We start from the raw sequence: 19,330 nt of genomic DNA, 5'->3' as shown, positions 1-19,330 counted from the left end.
CCAGTCCATCGCAGGGCCACAACTAGAGACAAACAACCATCTCACAACTACGGACGACTTAGAGCGACCAATCCAATTGACCTAATCCACATATCGCATGTTTTTGGACTGTGGGAGGAAGCCAGAGAACCCAGAGAACACCCGGGGAGAACATGCAAACTCCTTGCAGAAAGGCCCTCGTTCGGTAGTTGTTCCAAACGGGGCTCAAACCCACGAACACGGGTCTTCTTGCTGCAAAGGCAAGAGTGCTAACCACTACCCCACAGGTGTTTGATACTGATGCTAATTTATTCAAAGGAATACACCCAAGAAGCAATTTTAAAATAGCAAAACAAGTCAATTTTTGTCGACTTTTTAATGGCGCTTTACATTTTTCAACTAATGCCCGGGATCAGACGACACAAATTCAGGCCGATCGTCAAGTCATTTGTTCGTGACCGACACATTTCCAGTGTCAAACCGAATTATGAACGTTGGCGACGATGAATGGACGTGTAGATTTGTAAGATTTGAGAATTGTTTTTCTATTTTCCAGCCTCGTCGCTGACACCTCCTGGACACCAATGGGATACAAGGGTTTACACGGCTCCTTGAAGGTTTTTGTCAACACATTTGGTCCTTGAATTTGATGGGATTTGGTCCTGGAAAGTCCTTGAATTTGATGTTGATCACACACAGCGCTTTGGTGACCGCGATCACCAACTCCTTGCCCCGCCTCCCAGATGACCTATGAACTCGTACAGTGTCGTGAACGATGATTGGTCTGGTGTCATTACTTGACGACTATCGTGAAAAAGACAAAAAAAATATGTAGTCTGATCCCGGCATCAGGAGACGTCGAGGTGTAGACTGTGGTAATCTCCTACAGAGGGCAGTGTTTGAGCAACAAATCGGCCTAATTTCAAGAGTTTTCACATAAAGGACTATTGTTTAAGGCCAATTATAACCAATGTAAGTTCATATTTTAAATTTTGAACACCAAGTTGTAATAAGTTAATCTTTTTTTTTTTTTTTTCTATTCTAAGTTCATAGTAAATGAAAAACAAAACAGAGAAATAAAAATACTTTGCTTGCTTTATTTGTATTTTCATGTACATATATCACCTTAATGTATTATTGTATATTTAAATATTACATGTGTATTGTAATTGTAATATTTGAAGCATTTTGACTTACTCTGCAGCTTGTTAAAAATTTTAAAGACTTAACGACTCTATTGTGTTGCAAGATGGTGCTAAAGTGGATTAGCAAAAACAAAAACAAACCGGAAAACTGCCGTGTATGTCAGAAATGAGCTAACGTGAGCAAACTCTTTCACGTCGGTATGTTTTATTTTTTTGCAAACTTGACGTAAAAATTGAGTTGACAGTGGGACTAACAACAGCTACATGCTAACACCAAAATGCCAAATAGGGGCGGTTACCTTAGCATAGCTAAGTATCCTAGCTGCTAACACAGTTCCATGACCTCGACTGCAAACTCTCGCAACACTGACAGATGAAGTTCTCACGGTTCTACTCCACTCTTCAACTCGGTCTTGTTGTACAAGCAGAACTTAAATTAAACTTAACCCAACAGCTAATGGTTGAACTTGGGTTAGCCCAATGCTAGGGGTGGTGCTAGCTTGTTTATGAGCCATGGGATGAGCATGTATATGCATAAAATGAAAATAAAATAATTAGTTGTTCATCAATCAAAACCCAGTTTTTTGTGTTCAATGCTCATACTGATATCACAGTCTAGAATTTTTACGGGAACAGTCTTTATCTAAAAAGATTCAAAAAACGTTGGAGACCAGACGCAACAAACTTTGTCACATATTCTCAATGTTTTATATCTTCATAGATAGATGTGCAACTTGTGAGTTAGATAGCTAGCTAAATCGTTTGCTAGCTAAATTGCCTGCTGGCTAAATCGCTTGCTAGCTTGACATCTTACTGGATAGATAGATAGATAGATAGATAGATAGATAGATAGATAGATAGATAGATAGATAGATAGATAGATAGATAGATAGATAGATAGATAGATAGATAGATAGATAGATATGTAACTTGTGAGTTAGGTAGCTAGCTTAATCGTTTGCTAGCTAAATTGCCTGCTAGCTAAATCGCTTGCTGGCTTGAATTCTTGCTCGCTAAATCGCTTGCTAGCTTGACATCTTACTGGCTATATTGCTTGCTAGTTTGACATTATGACAGACAGACAGACAGACAGACATGTAACTTGTGAGTTAGATAGCTAGCCAAATCGGGTGCTTGCTAAATCGCTTGCTAGCTTGACATCTTGCTAGCTAAATCGCTTGCTTGGATATATTGCTTGCTAGTTTGACATGATAGATAGATAGATAGATAGATAGATAGATAGATAGATAGATAGATAGATAGATAGATAGATAGATAGATAGATAGATATGTAACTTGTGAGTTAGGTAGCTAGCTTAATCGTTTGCTAGCTAAATTGCCTGCTAGCTAAATTGCTTGCTGGCTTGAATTCTTGCTTGCTAAATCGCTTGCTAGCTTGACATCTTACTGGCTATATTGCTTGCTAGTTTGACATTATGACAGACAGACAGACAGACAGACAGACAGACAGACATGTAACTTGTGAGTTAGATAGCTAGCCAAATCGGGTGCTTGCTAAATCGCTTGCTAGCTTGACATCTTGCTAGCTAAATCGCTTGCTTGGATATATTGCTAGCTAGTTTGACATTATGATAGATAGATAGATAGATAGATAGATAGATAGATAGATAGATAGATAGATAGATAGATAGATAGATAGATAGATAGATAGATAGATATGTAACTTGTGAGTTAGGTAGCTAGCTTAATCGTTTGCTAGCTAAATTGCCTGCTAGCTAAATCGCTTGCTGGCTTGAATTCTTGCTTGCTAAATCGCTTGCTAGCTTGACATCTTACTGGCTATATTGCTTGCTAGTTTGACATTATGACAGACTGACAGACAGACAGACAGACATGTAACTTGTGAGTTAGATAGCTAGCCAAATCGGGTGCTTGCTAAATCGCTTGCTAGCTTGACATCTTGCTAGCTAAATCGCTTGCTTGGATATATTGCTTGCTAGTTTGACATTATGATAGATAGATAGATAGATAGATAGATAGATAGATAGATAGATAGATAGATAGATAGATAGATAGATAGATAGATAGATAGACAGTTTATTTCAAACGTGCAACATTTACAATGACAAAACATACATTTACATCTCGTCACATTTGAAAAGGAGTAGGCAGAAGCATGAACTTGTAAGTACCTGTACCCCATTCCTATGACACATATGACAACTGAACTAACTCGACTACTTTATCCAATCACCAAATATTTACAGTATTTTATACAACGCTCTTAATACTTCTCAGTACAACAGCACAAGTGTACGTCTCGCTTTAAACACCATTGTCATCGCCGTCCTGGATTAAACTGCCGTTCTTCATCCTTATATTTATTTAAAAAATTTTCCATTTTGTATAATCTTTTAAACTGATGTTTTTTTTGTTAGGGTCAGAAATTGTTTTATGAATGTTTTTTCTAATATTTTAGAGAACTGGGAAAGTATTGGTGCCGGCCTATCATTTGCAAAGTGGTGTCTTTACCTGCTGCTTTGTAAATGGGATCAACTCCATTAAAAGTGGTCATTGATGTGTTTGTTGAATATCGCACTTTTGTGATATTTATTGGTTTTCACGTGGATAATTTAAGTAGCTTTTCAGACGGCTGTTCCGTTCAACAGTTCGCCCGGCACTCCGTAGCCAAAGAGCTCGTAGTCTATCTCGAAGCGTTTGTACAGTTTCCTGATCGCACTCAGAGGCACATTTTCGAACCACGTCGCCACAGAATCGCTGGTCGTCACTTTTGGAAAGGCGTGGTACAACTTAATCTCGTCCTTCAGCATCAAGATCTCCAGCAGATCTTGAATGTCACTGTCCATACTCTCCTGGTGTCCAATGAAATCATATCTGAGAAGCACAACAACGTCACAACATCAACATCCGTTCACACCGGTGTCGGCGTCAATACTGCTGAAGAACGCGGTCTTACTTTACGTGGCAGGGGTGGCACAGATCGTTCATCCTGTTCCAGTGTTCGTCGGGAGAAATGTCCGCCAACCGCGGGTCCACCAGGTACTTAACGAAGCTGTCGAATGTGACCTGGATGCCGGACGATTGTGCCAACTTCTGCGACACAGGTGGATACGGATGGTTGCCGTGGAAGTGCAGAATAGGTCGGCCGTGCTTGTAGTAGAACGGCTCGTTGAGCTCCACGAATTTGTTTCGGAAGGCGGAGATGAGACGGACAAACGGGTCCCGGACAAACAGGAACTTGGTGTAGTGCGTGAGCTTCGCCTGCAGTCAACAAAAGAGCACAAAGGAGCCGTGAGCGCCACGATCGCGGCTGTTAATCGGACGCGGCTCGAAGCGACGCCACTTCAGTTGTGGTCGTAGCCGCTGTAGCGCCGTTAGCGCCGTAAGCTGCTGCCAACTAATAGTAACCACGGCACCTGCTGATTTCGGAGCGACACGTCGACCGGATCTCCGCTTCTCTGAAATCACCGGTGTGGGAAATGTTTTGCGTAGCGTCAGCTACGGTGTGCACACGTAGCATAGCACAGGACATCTCCTGCGCATCTCCAACACAAAATACATCGTGACTGACTCGTGGCTAGCGGGACAAAGTTAGACAATGTTGGACACAGTGGAAACAAGGATGTTTTGGACTAACCTTGATCTCATGTCTTGGGTAATTTTTCAGGAAAGAGAGTTTCGAGGACACGTGAACATCGGCGTCTGAGAGTTTGGTGTCTCGATACGGCGGACCGTTTTTCAGCATCACCATCATGTTCTTCAAGTTGGAGCATCCGACCTGCGGGAAAGAAACAAGACTTTTGAGGTCGACGGCGGCCGGACTATGGTGCTCAAACGACGCCACGTTATTTGAAGTGTACGCTGCGGTGAGGGGAACGTGGGGGACATCAGATCTAATCTAGAATAACTCTAAAACAGTGGGAACACTTTATTTAGCCAAGCGAGCGATTTAGCTAGCAAGATATCAAGCTAGCCAGCACTGTAGAAGAGAGACTTTTAGACTAAAACATGGTCGTTGCCCACCTGACTGGTGACACCGTTTAGGTTTGGTATCTTCCCTCTGAAGCTTGTAGCCTGTGGGACATTATTGCATATTATGTTTGCCTCAGGCCACGCGGTTAGCGTAGCGGTTAGCGCTCTAAAACCCGGGTTGGAACGAGGGCAATATGGGGGGGGGATTAGGTAAATTGGTCACTCTAGGTTAACCGGAGGTGTGAATGTGAGAGTGAACGGGATGGAGTGGCAAACTGTCCAGTGGGTGACTAACCCTAACTCCCGCCAAGCATCCCCCCCCCCCCCCTCCCGGTAGAAAATGGACTCACCTTTGGGATGTAACAGTAGATGACGCCGTGAGCGTCGTCCACGAGGAAGTTGCTCAGCTTGCTGGGACTTATTTCCTCCCAAACTTCCACCTTCCTTTCGGAACAGGTTCCGTTTATCAGCTGCCTTCTCGCCTCCTGCCTCTGGTGCATCGCGTGTGCTGCGGTGACAAGAATCGTGCGTTAATGCTGGAATCACTTTGGATTTGATTTGGACACCCTAAAGCAGGGGTCTCAAACTGGTGCCGACGCCCCCTCTTGACCACAATAGATTTGAGTTTGCCCTAAAAAGCCCTGGGTCACTTCCATTTCTGCCTGGTATACTCGCGCGTCAGGGGGCCTGTAGTATCCCCACTTCACCAGCGGGTGGCGGCACAAGTCTGGATGCAGGGAATAGGACGGATTCGGGGTGAGCATCCTTAGCAACGACTTCTTCTGTTATTTTTTTGTTTTTTTTCTGCTTGGTGTGCGGGGCGTAATACGCCACCTACTGGTCGGGTAAACGGAAATTCAATTGGGTCCACGCAATTAACCAGGGCCTTACGCAAAGTGTTATTCTTAAACTTTCTACCGTAAACAACGGTTACTTACCCTACCACTTCGAGACCCTTGCATTAGATTTTTTTTTTTTGTCGGACGTCGAAGGGAGACGGAAAAAACGGACGCGACAAAAATCCGTCGTACAAATCCGTTTTCTGTCTCTTTTTCTCTGGAGTTGAAATATTTCAACCTTCAACCTGACGCAAATCCACCCACGGCATCGATTTCGGAAAAAAAAATGAAAGAGAAGCGGAAAAAATGTTATTCGTAAACTTTCTACCGTAAACAAAAGTAACGAGCGTAACCGGGAAAAACAGGAATTCAAATCTTAGCCGTAAACTTAAACTCACACACACACACACACACACACACACACATTCTTGTACTTGCTGCATACTGAGGACTAGCATGTCCACTTTATAAATCAACACAATTACAAATATCTACTTCACGAATGACATCCATAAAGAACTACTGGTTGCAGCACCATAAAATGTCTGCAGGTGGAGCCCACTATACTACGTCGTCCAAAATTTGAAAAAAAATTTGATCCAACATTTTTGGTCCAAAATTTTACAAAAACGTCATATTATACTGTCGTCCAAAATTAGAAAAAAAAATTGACCCAAAATGTTTGGTCCAAAATTTGACAAAAATGTCATACTATACTGTCGTCCAAAATTTGAAAAAAAGATTTGACCCAAAATTTTTTGTCCAAAATTTCACAAAATCATCATACTATACTTTGTCGTCCAAAATTAGAAAAAAAAATTTCACCTAAAATTTTTGTCCAAAATTTGACAAAAACATCATACTATACTGTCGTCCAAAATTAGAAAAAAAAAATTGACCCAAAATTTTTTTGTCCAAAATTTGACAAAAACGTCAAACTATACTATGTCGTCCAACATTTGAAGAAAAAAATTTGACAAATTGAGTATAGCATGTTATAGCAACCTAAGGAAGTGATTTCAATGAAAACAAAGTTTGGACCGGCCAAAATGTCCTCACTCCGTAAAAATGACCTTACTTTGTTGGTTAAAAACCCTCACTGGTCCTCAGTATGCTGCAAGTACAAGAACACACACACACACACACACACACACACACACACACACACACACACACACACACACACACACACACACACACACACACACACACACACACACACACACACACACACACACACACACACACACACACACACAGTTTACCTTTCAGATTCAGTGACACATCAATTGCACAAAAGTACAACAGGACGAGAAAACTGCACGAAGCCAGCGTGAAAACCATTTGCCTCAGGAATTGTCTGCACTTGGCCATGGCGCCGGGATTTACGCTGAGTCGGCCTTTTGCTATGGAACAAGAAAACAGTGAAAGGAAAGTGAGGCACGGCGTTAAAACACGGTTCATACACAACGGCGTGAACACAAGTGTGTTTGTTTACATAACAACAACGTTTAACATTGAATAAAAATGATAATGAAGAGAATAAACAAAACAGAGGGAGAGAAAAACTCAAACTTAACTCATCGATGACTAAATTAATCGTAAAACCATGAATCTGTTTTCTGCTCGTTTGGGCTTCTTAAACGTGAACGTTCTCTTCGTTTCTTTGCTCCACATAAACAAAGAAATCATCAAAACGTGGACAAAAACAAAGACATTGGAGAACGTCGTCGTTTTCCAGGTTTGGACCCAAACGTTAATTAATCGTGAAGATAATCGTCGTACGAAAAAAGCATCGTTAGCTGCGGAAAAACAAAACAATCAAAAGAGCTAAATCATAATCAGAAGAATATAAAAACATGCAGTTTTTTTAACCTGGATTTTTAATTTTTTTTTTATTTCCGACTGTTTCTGACTGTGGGCGGGGCTTAGGAAGCTGCCTGCTGATTGGCTACTGAGTTTTGGAGTGACAGCTCAATGGAGTCGCTGTCCGTCTGGAACTGGGACAAAAACAATCGCAAGTATCTGACGTTTTTGTCGGATTCTAAACGTTTAGAAACTTAGAATTATTTTTTGTCGGATTCTAAACATTAGATCAGGGGCCCGGGGCCCACATGCGGCCCCCCCTACTTAATGTAATGTTATAATGAAAACCCACGACCTCACTGTCTTTTAGTGTGTAGCTGAGGCACAGCTGCCAGCGAGGTGAAAGAATATAATATAATATATGTTAAGACATTTGGTCAGAATTATCCCATGATTAAAGGCGCCATATGTAAGAATGTGGCCAAAAACGGTTACTGCATTCAAATTCAAAACACCGAGGTCTTTTAGGTTTCGTTTTCTGACGTAACTGGCAACCCGTGGTTGCTCGGCAGCTGAGACTCTACTGACTGCAATGATTGGTAGACGGCGGTAGGTGGCGCCACCTGACGCCAAAACATGATTTCAAAACATAAACATGATTTGCAGTCTGCAAAATATATTTTTTTTAAATGCAAATATTTTGTCTGTACTGTTGTTGTTGGTGAGTTCAGTTTGTTATATGAACATTATTCCTGAGTCTCTGTGACATATTAGGAGGATTTTATGATTTATTACATAATGCACCTTTAAATGTATTATATACAACATTAAATTACACTTATAAATACACTTGTTACAGCTCCTGGCACATATTTTAAGTACAGTTGTCCACACTATTATTGATGTAATTTCAAATAAATGTCTGTTTTTGATATTAATACATTAATTTTGCATCATAAATAGTATTAGTAAGTATACATGTGATATAATGACGCAATACTGCGAAAATTTGTTCCCCCCCCCCCCCCGACGACGGGAGACGGAAAAATGAATGCGACACAAATTCCGTCGTACACAAATCTTACAAAGTTTTCTGTCTCTCTCTCTCTCTCTCTCTCCGGAGTTGAAATATTTCAACCTTCAACCTGACGCAACTCCACCCACGGCATCAATTTCAAGAAAAAATGAAAGAGAAGCTGAAAAACTCGACAGACAACTGAGGAGGGGGGGGGGGGGGGGTGAGAGGTTTGGCCGGTTCAGTAATATCAGCGCTGTCCTCGGGCTATATTTAAGAAACTGGTCTGTGTTGTCTTGGGGGTTTCCCCCCCCCCCCCCCCCTGAGTTCGTGGCGGTGGTTTGCACCACGAAATGAGCACAAACAAACAAATAAAGAGTAAACACGAAAAATCCTCTGTCAATAATTAAATGCAAACAGTGGACGGAAAACACTGCAACTGTCACTATTTACAGATATTGAAAGAAAAACAAGTTTCATCCATTGTTTCCTGCTGGTGATTTCACTGCGTTACGCGGTCTAAAATAAAGCAACTTTTCTTTTCAGAAAACGACTAAACCACCTCTCAGAGTCCTGATGCTGAAGACAATCAGGTGCTGATGTGACAGCAAAAGATGTTGATATTACAGTTTGACACACACACACACACACAAGGTAAAAAATAATACACACAAGGTAAAAAATAATACACACAAACCTCTTCTTCAAAGTCCTGTCAGAGTCTGTGGTCTGCGGTCTGCGTTACAATCCTGTGTCTGCTGTGATACTGTAAAGCTAAGACGGGGGGTGGTGGTGGTGGTGGTGGTGGTGGGGCATGTATGAGGATGCACAAGGATGTATGGTCTTAACTCCACCCTCTGCAAAGTTCAAAAAACCTGAAAAACTTGACTGGCAATTGAAAGAGAGACAGAGAGAAAGACAGAGAGAGAGAGAGAGAGAGAGAGAGAGAGAGAGAGAGAGAGACAGAGGTCCAGCAATATCAGCGATGTTCTCAGGCCATCGTCGCGAAACTCGTTCGACAACATGACGACGAGTGAAAGTCACAGAAAGACTTCACGGGCAAATGTGAAGTCGTTTTCTCCTTTTTCGTAAAAAACACAAAAAAATTATTATTTTCAATATACTTCATGCAAACTGGAATTTTTTTGTTTGGATTATTGCAGCCTGGTATACGTGAAAGATTAGCTGAAATTTTTTTTTTTGCATTATTATTTTTTTTTGTAATGCCAGATAGCCTAAAATACTCACGTTAACACACCTAGAGCACCAAATGGTGCTCATAAAGTACACAGCTGTAAAAAAAATATATATATACATTTGTATTTTTGATTTTTTAGGTTTTAGTGACTATTTTTGTCAACGTTGTTTAGAATGGACAAAAAAACAAAAATCACACTTTTTTTTAAAGCACCCAAAAATACACAACCAAATTTTAAACAATATGCATGAAAAAATGAAAAAGATATGCTAAAAAGAAAAAGTCAAAAACACAAAAAGGTGTCTAGGTGTGTTAAAGGGTTAAACTCAGGTTTAAGTCAAACTACCGTAGCTTAGAAGCTAATGCACTCTGGTTGTTTTGCTAGTTGTGTAGGACTTTCCAGTCGGTATGGAGCATGTATATTTTCCTGTTTTTCATCTGTAACCTATCATCAGAAGCTGTATGCTTTGTCGGTTTACAACCTGCTAAATTGTGTGTAGATTAAAACCTCTTAAAGACACTAGCTAATGTTAGCTAGCAGGCTAGCAGCCGGTAAAAATCTGGACAAGTTGTGTTGCTAATACTGTAACCGTTCACTTTCGTAAGCATCCAGAGTCGCGTAGGACTTTAAGTTCTAGTTGGAATAAAGACTCGAGAGTGTCAATCAGGTACAAAGACATAAAGTTCACCCACCTGACTCAGTAGAAACAGCGCCACCATGGCGCCACTTTCCGGGCGTTCAGTCGCCGATCTTCACTCTGGTCTTGGATCGCTCTGCGTCAGCCTTTTTCTTCGCAGTAGCGTTCCCCAAAAAGGGTTCTTTCGTTTGCGACAAACAACACCCGCTGTTGGCAACTTTTTCTGCCACAACGTTGGTGCAACTGTGTCGTTGGAATTAGCGCGCTAGCATAAGCTCTGGCCTCGTCTTCAGAACGTGCGAGATTAGCGCAAGAAGATCACCATCCAATTAATGGTCCGTTAACAGCCGACTGAAAAATGTTCACTTTTGCGATAAATATGAACTTGGTTATTAACGTCCGTTGCGTTCAAACCTACGTCACAGAGGTCAACGCGAACTGCGATCGATTTTCGTGTCTGTGGAGACACGTGCATTTTGCGACTGACTGAGGGAAGGCGGAACAAAGTGAACGAACGTTAGCTTGAGGAATTATCTCAACAACGCATTTCAGGTTCTTGAATGCACCGCGGTTCTCTGAAAACGAAACAAAAACAAAATTTTTTTTGGACATTGCCCTACTCCAGATGTGGCATTGACTTGATCCCGGAAACTGGAATCGGCCTAATCCCGGATCTGGCACTGACCCGTTCCTGGAACTGGCGTTGGCCCGACCGTGGATCCAACATGATCCGATCCTGGATCCGATAACTGGCCCGGCACTGGGTTCAAAATCATCCAATCATGGAACCGACATTGCCGAATCCTAGTAAGGACATCACTCAATACTGGATCCGGATTGGGGGGTGGGGGGGATCTGGATCTGGGAGGGGGGGTAAAGAAAACACAGTGGAACAACAGTGCTGCATTTCAAATGGTGCTTTTATTGCAATGTGTTGCATTCCCACATTCATAGATGTTATATTTTTGTTAGTCAAAGCATCATTTCCTCAAGGTTGGCATCCTCACCTTGGAAACAAACAAACAAAAAAAAAAGCAGAGGGATCAAATGCACGAGGTGTTTGTATTTTGAGTGTAGTCGAGAAGTGTGTGTGTGTGTGTGTGTAAACTTGAGCAGCCACCAACATATGAATGAACAAACCTCCAAAGTTAGACTTCCAGTAGATGCAAAGAGAGTTTTTTAATTGTCAAAAAAAACAAAACAAAATAAAGAAAATAAAAAACGAAGAAGTCGAGAGTTTTGTTTTGTCTGTCAGCCCACAGGGGCTCTCACTCCCTGCAGCGACTGGACCCGGCCTGAGACTGATTGTCTACAACATTCCAAAGAAAAGGTAGATTTTTCTCTATATTCACGTTTCACACCTGAACAGGAGGGTTGAGGGACATTAGAAGAGACAAAGAGACGGAGAGAGAAAGAGAAAATATTACATGCATAAAATTCTCCCAGATGAACATTGTCACTCATATTGTCTTGTAATAGCTGCTCCGATGCCTCGTTAAAAACAAACTTTACATGAGTGTAATATACAAAACTGGACAAAAAAAAAATGGGTAAAATGTATAATATATATTTATATATATATATATTTATATTTATATCTATTTATATTAATTTGTACATGGGAGAAAGTGGAACCTTGGTATTCCCCATCCCCAAACCCCCCTCCCCCGCCCTCCCCTCAAATTCTCCAGAAAAAGCATCACCTCTCCCAAAACAACACAAAGTGGTGAGTTAATAACAAGCCTTCTTTTCTTCTTTGAACCCAAGTCCAACCTCAGTCCCGATAAGGCAGCACTTACAACACTGGACGACTTCCACGAAGAGCAGAGATTTGAACATTTGAACCAGGAATGAGATTTAAACGACGACAGAGAAACTCGGCGGTGCACAGAGGAGACCAAAGACGGGTGACAAAACTGACAACAGACGGTGGACCGGCTCATCCAACGACCGGCAATGACTGGATCCTGGATCGGGTCATTGCTTGATTCCAGTTGTGGCATTGACCCGTGGATCTGACATTTCCCAATTCTGGATTTTAAAATTGGCCTAAACCTGGGTTCAACATTGGCATAATCCTAGATAGGACATTACCCGATCCTGGATCTGGCATTGACACAATCCTGGATCTGGCATTGCCCAATTCTTGATAGGAAATTGCCCAATCCTGATCTGGCATTGGCCCAAATCCCGGATATGACATTGGCCTGATCCCTGATCCAACATTGCCCAATTCTGGATAGGACACTACCCAATCCTGGATATGACATTGGCCCAATCATGGATCCAAAATTGCTCAATTCTGGATAGGACATTAGCCGATCCCGGATCTGACATTGCCCAATTCTGGATTTCAAAATTGGCTTGACCCTGGGTTCAACTTTGGCCCAATCCTAGATAGGACATTACCTAATCCTGGATCTGGCATTGACACATTCCTGGATCTGGTATTGCCCAATTCTTGATAGGACATTGCCCATTCCTGGATCTGGCATTGGCCCGATCATGGATCCAACATTGACCCAATCCTGGATCTGGCATTGCCCAATTCTTGATAGGACATTGCCCATTCCTGGATCTGGCATTGGCCTGATCATGGATCCAACATTGGCCCAATCCTAAATAGGACATTACCCGATCCTGGATCTGGCATTGACCCAATCCTGGATCTGGCATTTCCCCAATCCTGGATCTGGCATTGCCCAATTCTTGATAGGACATTGCCCATTCCTGGATCTGGCATTGGCCTGATCATGGATCCAACATTGGCCCAATCCTAAATAGGACATTACCCGATCCTGGATCTGGCATTGACCCAATCCTGGATCTGGCATTGCCCCAATCCTGGATCTGGCATTGCCCCAATCCTGGATCTGGCATTGCCCAATTCTTGATAGGACATTGCCCATTCCTGGATCTGGCATTGGCCCGATCATGGATCCAACATTGCCCAATTCTGGATTTGAAAATTGGCTTGACCCTGGGTTCAACATTGGCCCAATCCTAGATAGGCCATTACCAGATCCTGGATCTGTCATTGCCCAATTCTTGATAGGACATTGCCCATTCCTGGATCTGGCAAATGCCCGATCATGGCTCCAACAATTCTCAATTCTGGATTGGACATTACCCGATCCCGAGTATGACATTGCCCAATTCTGGATCCTATAATTGGCCCGACCCTGGGTTCAACATTGGCCCAATACTAGATAGAACATTACTCAATCCCGGATCTGACATTGGCCCGCCCTTGGTATCAGCACACCTCTAAATATTCTACAATAGGCAGCACAAACAAGTGTTGACAAAGACAAATAAAAACAGAGAGGACAAGCAACACAGTTAAGTGTGTTGTTGCTAAAGTCAGTGCACAATTGTTGCTCGATAGCAGAGGTTAAAGTCTCGCACAACCAGACTCGTACTCAAAAGAAAAGCGAGCGTCCGCCTTGGTTTAAGGAAAAACACTGCGGCAGAGGAAAGAAGTGGACGCCGAGTGGCTCCGGCGTCCGACAGCTACAGAGCTAAGTGTTTGACGGTTGCTGTGACTGTGTCGTGAGCAGGAATGTTCTGAGATTCAAGCTAGAGTTAGGGTTTGTTTGTTTTTAACAGTACGCCTGGTTGTTAGCGGGGTCACCTGAAGAAGACTGGCATAGTTCGTTTACTGAGGATTGGTTGGTAAAAGAGAGAAAGAGGCAGAGAGAGAGAGAGAAGGTCAAAGTCTTTACATTTGAATGTTGGGAATCCCCGACTCACGAGTTCTTCATCAAGAACCTGAGAGAAATGAGCTAAATTTCAAATTAAACTACTCTTTTCCGTACATTCAGGGGACGTTACTAACACTGATCTGATTGAGAGAAATCGATATAAAGTGCAAAATTAGATTGTATTTGCAAAAATTCCTGGAATAATTTTTGATTAATCTACGTGTGTGTGTGTAAAAAAGGTAATTTAAAATACAACTTTTTTCCATTTTTTTATAAAGGTGAAAAAATGTTTCATTCTTTTTTGTGTTTTTTTTTTTTTTTTACTTAAAAAAAAAAAAACCTCCCTGGTTAACAAGGTTATTACTGTTACTGCAGAAAGTATATATACATATATATATACATATATATATATATACACACGAGGCACCTCAAGTTTGGTATAAATAATTTAGTTCACGGGAACAAAAGACGTCGTTTTAATGAGATTAGAAGATGAGGACGTTCAAATATCAACGACATGGCGCTAACTACGCTAAATTCACCGACTACATGGGATCTTTGTGGGTTTTTTAACCTATGAAATTAACGTCGCTCCAGTGTTGAATCTACATGAGAAGGGAAAAAAAATGCTTGTGTCGTATCAGTAAGGTGCATAGCTAACAGTTGCAATGTTTTTACTTTTTAATTCCTGTAAACGAATGATTAGCACTTCAGGCAGAGAATTAGCGGAGCGGCGTGGACCTAAGTTTGGGGAACGTCCCCCAAACGGGGGAGGGGGGGCCATGTGAGAGGACAGATGAGGAAGGAAGGAAGGAAGGAAGTAAGGGAGGAAGGAAGGGCCGCTCGCTACGTTACGTCTTGTCCAGTGATGATGAGGAGGTTTGCATATGATATCCATCAAACATCGTGAAGCTTTGGTCGTTACTAGTGACAGATGCAAAAAAAAAAAAAATCAAAAATATCAGTCTGACAATTAAAAAAACAAAAGCCCAGTCATAAACACAAGAACCGCCAGGCAATGCCTCTCCATGAAACCAAGGCTCCACCCTCTCTCCCAGATCTGCTTATTTAAATTTTGACAACAGAGAAAATTAAAATTAAATAATATGGCCTTTTGTTTTGTTATTTTTTGTCATATTTTTGTTTTTTAACGTTGTTTTTTTTGTTTGTTATTTTTTTTTTTTTTAAATTAACCCGTACAAAAAAAAAAGCCAGTCCACACTGCTTCTCTCTCTCTCTCAGTAAAATCACATTCAGCAGTCGCTTAAAAAAAAATAAAAATAAAACAAAATAAAGGAAATAAAACAAAGGAAACCATTCTCTGGCATAGTTTTGTGAAAACACAAACACAGGAACTGTGCAGCGTCTAAAGAGTAGAAAGAAGAAAAGAAATCAAACCAGGACATCTTCCACGTTTCCATCTTAGAGAACACCAGATATACAGTATTAATCACCGACACACACACACACACACTGATAGTCATATACATACGTACATACGGAAAAATAAAAAAATAAAAGAGTAGAAAATCAAATAAAAACATGACGGAGGCGAGTAGTAATTTTCTTTTTTTTTTTTTTTAAAAACCACAAACTCGGAGCTACTTACTTATTCTTGTTGATTCGGAAACAAACACATATTCACATTTCTCCGTTATATACACGATGTTAACATCTTGAAATCCAAACGTTTAGAAAAGAGCCTAAAACCTTGTACCTGGTAACTGTAGTGAGAAAAAGGGGGCGGGGACTGTAGCTTAACGCAAACAAAAACAAAAACAATAATAAAACACACAAAGGTTACATCATACTGTACGCGTTAGTCGTCGTATTTGGCATGTGTCGTAGTCGTCGTCGTTGTCGTTGCAGGATAAGGTGACAGTTGCTGTCGAGGTTTCTGCACTTAACACGAGTTTGTTGAGGAAAACCGTTTCCATAGGAATGCCTATTCCACGCAGAAAAGTGTGTGTGTGTGTGTGTCGGTGGGGGTCTCAATACTGTGTGTGTGTGTGAAAGCATCAGAGCGCAACAATAATAATAATAATAATAATAATAAAAATAAAAAGACGGACGCTGACAGGAAACGTCCAGAATACATTCGTCCCACTTTGCGCAGCTGTCGAGTCGTTTTCACGTTTTTCCGTCACAGGAGATGCTAGCCCATTTTTGGGAGCTTTTACACTGAAGTGCTTCGATTTATTTATTTATTTTCTTAAGTGCAAAACGGGCAAAAATGTAAGCGCAGGCGTTTTAGAATAATAATAATAATAATAATGTTGACGGTGGCCCGGAAGCGCAAAAACAAATGAGCAATTAACGCAGTCCTTTACAGGGACTAAAGGGAACGTACCAAATGCTGCAAGTGGCCCGGTCAATTCTTTTTATCATGTATTTTAAGAGTAGTCGTCGTGACTCTTATTTTGAAAGTTTCTAGCGGAACAGCATCCGTGAAATCTGTTTCGGGAACTCGTAAATTCCGCGTCTTGTAACTGTAAATTTGTCTCAAGCTTTTGTAAAAAAAAGTTTTTCCACGTACTGTTAGCACTTCCGGGCCACCGTAGTTCGGGAACTACGAGTGCCTTTGCTTCCATCCGAGCGTACCATTAACGTGTGATTTCGACGCGATGTCAGTTTTTCCACACGCTTTCAGTATTGGCAGACGATGACGATGCTTAACTCGTAAAATACGAGATACAGGATTTTTTTCGCACTAACCGCTACGACACTTTAGATCCGATCGCGACAACTTTTCAAAAACAGTTTCAGGAAAAAGCGAAGTTTCGCGCAAACGATCTTACCGGAGGTATACGCTAGTCGCCGTGACGTTAGCTCTAACTGGGCTACGTACGACGTTGTTGCCTTTCGTCGATAACGAGCGACTCCTTGCCGATGACGTCCTATTGTGTTTATCGAATCGAATAATCCGATAAAGAAACGTTTTTAAAAAGACAGAAACTCAGTAAATGACGGCCGACGCTCGGGATGCGACGTACGAAAAACAATCACGCAAAAAAAAACGAAAATCGTGAAAACCTCGAGGGACAAAGCGCCAACGGAGGTTGAAGGAAAAGAAATGGAACGCGACCTAAGTACTTAGATTTATGGATTCATCCATGTGTTTTAAGTGATTTTTGTTGGGGTTTTTCCACATTTAAACGATTATTAGACTGACTTTTAGGCGACCGGATGGATCCGCACACGGGTTTTCTTAATTTCCAGCTGAACACAAAGTGGTTGTGGGTGGAATGTTGACCTTAGCTTAACTGTAGCTGGGTTATTTAGCATAATTACAGTAAAATAACAAAAACTGTGCACTGGGATATAAGGGGTCAGGAGGGGGCGCTCAAGTCAGGAAATTGCCTTTTTTTTTGCAAACGAATATTAGATATCGCAATTCATGACGATAATTCACAGAATTTCCGAATAAAAGTGTTTTTGTTTTGATAAGATTTATCAATAAATTACAAAATAAGTGACGGGCCACGTGAAGTCGGATCGGAGGGCCGCGAGTTTGAGACCGAGGACGATTTTCCTTTAAAGTTGACGCAGAAACTTGCGATTCATTTCAACAGATGAGAACAAAACCGATGGATCGTTAAAATAAAATCGCGATTAACCGTCTTTCTTTTCAGCTTCTTAAAAACGTGAAAATTTGTCTGTTTTCTTCGCGCCAAATTAGAAAGAAATCACTAAAACTGAACAGTTTCGGTGTCCGAAACACGACGTTTCCTGAAGTCCTGGTGACGTGGGGGAATTGCGTGGAGAATTGCGTTGTTTTTTCTTGAGTTTTTGCTAACAGAGGTCTGTTAGCGCTGAGAGAGACAGTGTCTGACTGAGCAACAGTAGTCATCAGAAAACTGTGTGTGTGTGTGTGTGTAGCCAGTGGAGTGAAGTCTTCATCAGAAGTGGAAAAGAAACAAACAAAAAAACTAATTTACATTAAAAAAACACAATCTTTTTTCCTGTGGCCCCGCCCCCTCCTGTCCCTGTTTTGTTTTGATTCAAATTCATGACAGCGTTATCACATCTTGGTTAGGAACTCCTATCACTACTTCAATGTCATCATCATCATAATAATAATAATAATAATAATAATAATAATCCGCCTGTTGTTGTTGAGCACGGTTTAAGGGTATTAATTATACTGGTTTTTTTTCAACTTTATACAATGGTTACAAACACGTTTACGCTCTGAAAAGTTCTCTCCCCGTTACATTAGCATGAGAATAGAAAGAAACGAGCGAGAGAAGATGGCCGACGAGTAACCCTGGTTACCGCGAGAGGGGGGCAGGGCAAGGCAGAGGAAAGGGAGCGGGACAAGGTAAAGGAAAGGGGGCGGGGCAAGGCAAAGGAAAGGACAAGGTAAAGGAAAAAGGGGTGGGGCAATGCAAAGGGGCGGGACAATGTAAAGGAAAGGGGCGGGGCAAGGCAGAGGAAAGGGGCGGAACAAGGTGAAGGAAAGGGGGCGGGGCAAGGCAGGGGAAAGGGGGCGGAGTGAAGTGAGATCTCATATAGCTCATATAACACCTTTCCTTCCTCTACTGCACAGAAGCAACATTACAATCTCCAGATGCCAATTTTTTTACATTTTTAAAAGGAAACTAATAATAATAAAAAAAAAAAAAAAAAAAAACCTGGATCGAATCACATTTTACATCATAAAGTTTTTGAGTTAATTACACTTTTTCTTTTTTTTAAAAAAAGGGAAAGCGGTTACAAGAGAAGAGTGAGTGAGCTCATCCCCCCCTCCCCCCCCACACACACACAGAGTCTTTGTCCTTCTGTTACTGTACAATACGACACCCCCCCACCCACACACACACACACACACACATTGCAAACAACACTGAGAGGCTGAGAGAGAGAGAGAGAGAGAGAGAGAGAGAGAGAGAGAGAGAGAGAGAGAGAGAGCCTGACGAGGCTCTGTATTCACAGCTGCAGAGGTGAGGAGGGAGGTGGAGGTGGAGAAAGGGGGGAGGGGGTTAAAAATGTGACGGACAGACAATTAAATAACCATAACAGTCTTTTTCTTTATACTTTTGAAAAATAATA

The 19,330-nt window shown here is 41.6% G+C and overlaps 1 protein-coding gene across 1 annotated transcript; it reads right to left on the bottom strand.

Annotated features, from left to right (window-relative positions):
* Positions 1–3,730: 3,730 nt before the first annotated feature.
* Positions 3,731–5,578, bottom strand: LOC310934824 (carbohydrate sulfotransferase 12-like; the record flags this gene model as incomplete). Its single annotated transcript, XM_083898622.1, has 4 exons — positions 3,731–3,980; positions 4,063–4,367; positions 4,744–4,884; positions 5,429–5,578. The coding sequence occupies 4 exons, from the start codon at positions 5,576–5,578 to the stop codon at positions 3,731–3,733; spliced, it is 846 nt and encodes a 281-aa protein (XP_083754748.1).
* Between the last annotated feature and the right edge of the window lie 13,752 nt (positions 5,579–19,330).

The sequence above is a fragment of the Microchirus variegatus genome (genome assembly GCF_963457635.1).
Source record: "Microchirus variegatus genome assembly, chromosome: 12".
NCBI lineage: Eukaryota > Metazoa > Chordata > Actinopteri > Pleuronectiformes > Soleidae > Microchirus > Microchirus variegatus.
Note: the sequence above shows the minus strand (reverse complement) of the source record. Positions and strands in the feature narration are given on the sequence as shown.